Source organism: Octopus bimaculoides, chromosome 6 (assembly GCF_001194135.2).
Source record: "Octopus bimaculoides isolate UCB-OBI-ISO-001 chromosome 6, ASM119413v2, whole genome shotgun sequence".
Lineage (NCBI taxonomy): Eukaryota > Metazoa > Mollusca > Cephalopoda > Octopoda > Octopodidae > Octopus > Octopus bimaculoides.
This window is the reverse complement of record NC_068986.1, coordinates 68,414,416-68,418,391: the sequence shown is the minus strand read 5'-3', so window position 1 is coordinate 68,418,391 and position 3,976 is coordinate 68,414,416. Positions and strand designations below refer to the sequence as shown.

At 36.8% G+C, this 3,976-nt stretch overlaps 1 protein-coding gene across 2 annotated transcripts in view; it reads left to right on the top strand.

The window, feature by feature from the left end:
* LOC106874008 (kelch-like protein 9) overlaps window positions 1-3,976 on the top strand; it is a 44,330-nt gene that overhangs the window by 30,885 nt on the left and 9,469 nt on the right. For both annotated transcript variants that reach the window (XM_052968842.1, XM_052968841.1), the window contains exon 3: window positions 980-1,157. In XM_052968842.1, coding sequence (XP_052824802.1) covers window positions 980-1,157 — 178 coding nt within the window. The remainder of the gene's footprint in view (window positions 1-979; window positions 1,158-3,976) is intronic.

The window sequence follows — 3,976 nt, the reverse complement described above, 5'->3', positions numbered from 1 at the left end:
ATATATATATATATATATATACCGCCTGACTGGCCTTGTAGGGTTTTCGAGCGAGATCGTTGCCAGTGCCCCTGGACTGGCTCTTGTGCGGTTGGCACATAAAAGACACCATTTCGAGCGTGGCCGTTTTCATGCGGGTGACACATAAAAGCACCCACTACACTCTCTGAGTGGTTGGCGTTAGGAAGGGCATCCAGCTGTAGAAACTCTGCCAAATTAGATTGGAGCCTGGTGTTGCCATCCGGTTTCACCAGTCCTCAGTCAAATCGTCCAACCCATGCTAGCATGGAAGGCGGACGTTAAACGATGCTGATGATTGTTGTGAGGGGAAGATCGTACAAAATTTGAACACACAGTGTATATAGAAAGATAAAGAATAGTAGAACATATGTAGAATAGATAAATTTTGGCAGGTATGAGGGTTATGCTAGCAGTTTAGAATATGCTGAGAAAGGAGAGAAAGCAACTGCAACTTAAGAGTTGGAAAGTTAAAAGAGATTTTGTTGATAAAACAAGTTGCTCTACTTTGCATTATATTTATAGTATCTTAATCTCAAAATCTGGCACATCATTCTTTAAATGAGGGCAGAAATTCATAATTCATAAGTTTCTATTAATATTACTTTTGCTGCACAGTTTTCTATTTGTTGTAATTTGCCATTTATAGAGGTTGCATAGCATTGAAATCAACTGTTTGAGATTATCATCTCTACTTTTCTATTCATCTGAGTTTGAGTCTTGCTTGCTGTGTGTGTGTGTGTGTGTGTGTTGTGAACAGTGTGACTGAAGCAATTCAAGACAAAAATATTTGTTGGTTCAAAAAGAAAATAGATTTGTGTCGCAATTCTTTCATTGCAAGAAGTGATGTTAAGAAAGTCTTGTACGATCATGATTTCACTTTTTAATTTTCTTGACTCACAAAGCAGGAACATTGTTGACCACTGTATTAAATCATAAATTTTGTTTCTATTTATTTCAGGTAGCAGCAATGAATGAATACCGATGTCTTTTCTATTTGGGAGTATTAAACAATCAGCTGTATGCTGTGGGTGGAATAAACTGGACAGGAGTACTACCAAGCGTTGAGGTCTATAATTGTGATCAAGATGTTTGGGAAAAGGACAAAGATTTGCCTTATCTTGTTCATGAACATGCAGGTAAGTCAATCCATTTTACTTAACAGTCAGTGTTGAATTAGTTCAAAGAAATCAAAATTAAGGTTTGGAGAAATCCTTCTCTTCTTACCTGCCGAGCTGTTAAATACTAACTCAGTGATTTATTACATGTAAAGAACAGATGTATTTTTAAGAGCGTTGTAGTTTGCTTGAAGCATTGTAATATTGAAGAAGGTAAAAAGAGAAAATAGAAAGCTTCTGACAATGTGGAAAGTTTTATAAAACCTTTATATTTCAGGTGCAGAAGAAAAACAGTCTGGGAAATGTCCAGTTATGCAGATTCCATTAACCCATTCAAATCCCCTAGCGTTATGTAGCAACAGTAGTCACTCTCCAAACGTAGATGTAATCGACACTCTGAACATTGGTGTAAATGAACTTCCAACTGTTGTTGTAGGCCATTGCCATGCCATCTGTGATGTAACAGCGTTATATTAGTAGTAGTAGTAGCAGTTACCCCCTCAAGTGTTGCTGGCTGTCTGAGTTTTGGTGTAAACAAACCTCCTACTGTTGTTGTAGGCCATTCCCTATCTGTTGGATGGTGTTGGTCACAGTTGCTGTGATGCTGTCATAGGAACCACTCCAATTGACTGTTAATTTTTGGGTTGAGGTGTTGGATCAGTAGAACCACTTTTATAAGTAAATTGCTGGTGTTGCTCTCTGAGGCTAGTGTGGAGGTGTCTATCTCCTTGGTGGTGTTGCCACATCTGCTCAGGTGTTTGCAGAAGGAGGCATTGGTAGTGAGATGCTCCTTAATTTGGACAGGGAGTGGTTATGCTGTACTGCTGATCTAGTAGTTGTTGCTCTTTTGCTTACATGATTGTCAAAGATTATAGATTTATTCATTGTTTATTAAAAGATACCAAGAAACAAAGTATTAATATATATTTTAAACTGCTAAGGTGGTGAACTAGTTGAATCATTAACATGCCAGGCAAAATGATTTGTGATATTTCACCTGTCTTCACATTCTGAGTTCAAATCCCATCAAGGTTAACATTGCCTTTCATCCTTTCGGGGGTCATTGAAATAACTATCAATTGAACACTGGGCTTGATGTAATTGACATATCCCCTCCCCAGAAATTGCTGGCCTTGTGCCAAAATTTGAAATCAATATATATTTTAGACACCTACTTCAACACATATTCATATTTAATATATATTCTAGTTAAATCTTTTAACATAATGCTTTATCTTATTATATAAATATGAATTGTCATAATTGCTAATTGTTTTAAAAACTGAGCTATGTAAAAATACATGCAGCTTTAGTCGGTTAACCATTATCGAGACTCAAATTTGATGTCTGTCAATTTGTTATCTTGGGGGTTTAGAGTTACTTTACTACCAGATCCACTCAAAAGGCTTTGGTCAGCCCTGAGCTTTAGTAAAAGACACTTACCCAAGGTGTCACACAGTGGGACTGATGTCATGTGTTTGGGAAGTAAACTTCTTGACTACAAAGTCATGCTTGTACTGAATTACAGCAGATTTGAATGTGAATATGTTAACTACTGTTGTAGTTTGTCTTTGGAGAACACCTCTCTTTAGACAATGTGTTGACAATACACTTAATTCTTTGACATTGGGAAACTTTGAGACACCGATGTTTCAACTTGTCTGTGTCACTTCAGCCCAAGCTACATCATCATCATCGTCGTTTAACGTCCGCTTTCCATGCTAGCATGGGTTGGACGATTTGACTGAGGACTGGTGAAACCGGATGGCAACACCAGGCTCCAATCTAATTTGGCAGAGTTTCTACAGCTGGATGCCCTTCTACCTGTATATCAATAAATCTAAACAATAGTTGTTGTTTTTGTTTATAGAATTCAGCAAACAAATTATTTGCTGATGCATGCTGATGTCTGCCAAATCAATAAATTATTATGAGTTGGTAAAATGGTGAGAATAAAAAGAAAAATGCTATACATATTGATGATAAATATATTAAAGATTTGCTGGAATGTATTAAGAATAAATATAAACATGTTTCTTGCACATATTCAATCTCCCCTTTGTGCTCCCTCTCTCCTTGGAATTACTTCCTTTTAAAATCCATTCCTCGTTCTCAATTTCATACCTTCCTACTTTATTTTCCACCAATTACCCCTTTCTGTGTTACCAGTTATTCCTCCTTTTCTCTTGAGCAGCATCTTTGGATCACCATACTTTATCCTTAACATCCTCTCTCCTCTGCTATCATTCTCAACACCCTCTCATATTTGCCATCAACACCTCCTCCACTTTCATTCCACACTCACTATAGCCACCTCTATGTACATCTGATCTCTGTCAGTAAGACAATGATAACATGATCATACAATGTTTCAAGTGCATGGAGTATTTTGCCAGATACTGTAATACAAAACACATTTATGCTGCTGTAGATATATGACTTCATTCACTGTTTCGAGCTGAATATATTCTGATCAATATCTCTGATGGACAGATATCTAAATGGAAGTGATCATTAGGAAAATATTTTTAATGTAGATATCTTACTTCAGGTGTAAGCATTGGTGTGTGGTAAGAAGTGTGCTTTTCATCCGCATGGCACATTGGGCAAGTGTCTTCTACTATAGATCAGCCAAAGCCTTATAAGTGGATTTTGTAAATGAGTACATGTGTGTGTGTGTATATGTGTGTGTGTGTGTGTGTATAATGTACATGTATGTGTGTTACTATCTTGTCTTGACGTTAGATAATAGGTGTGAGCAAGTGTCACCATCATACATGCATAATCATACACAACACACTACCAGACGTTTATTAATAGTAAGTTTATATATATATATA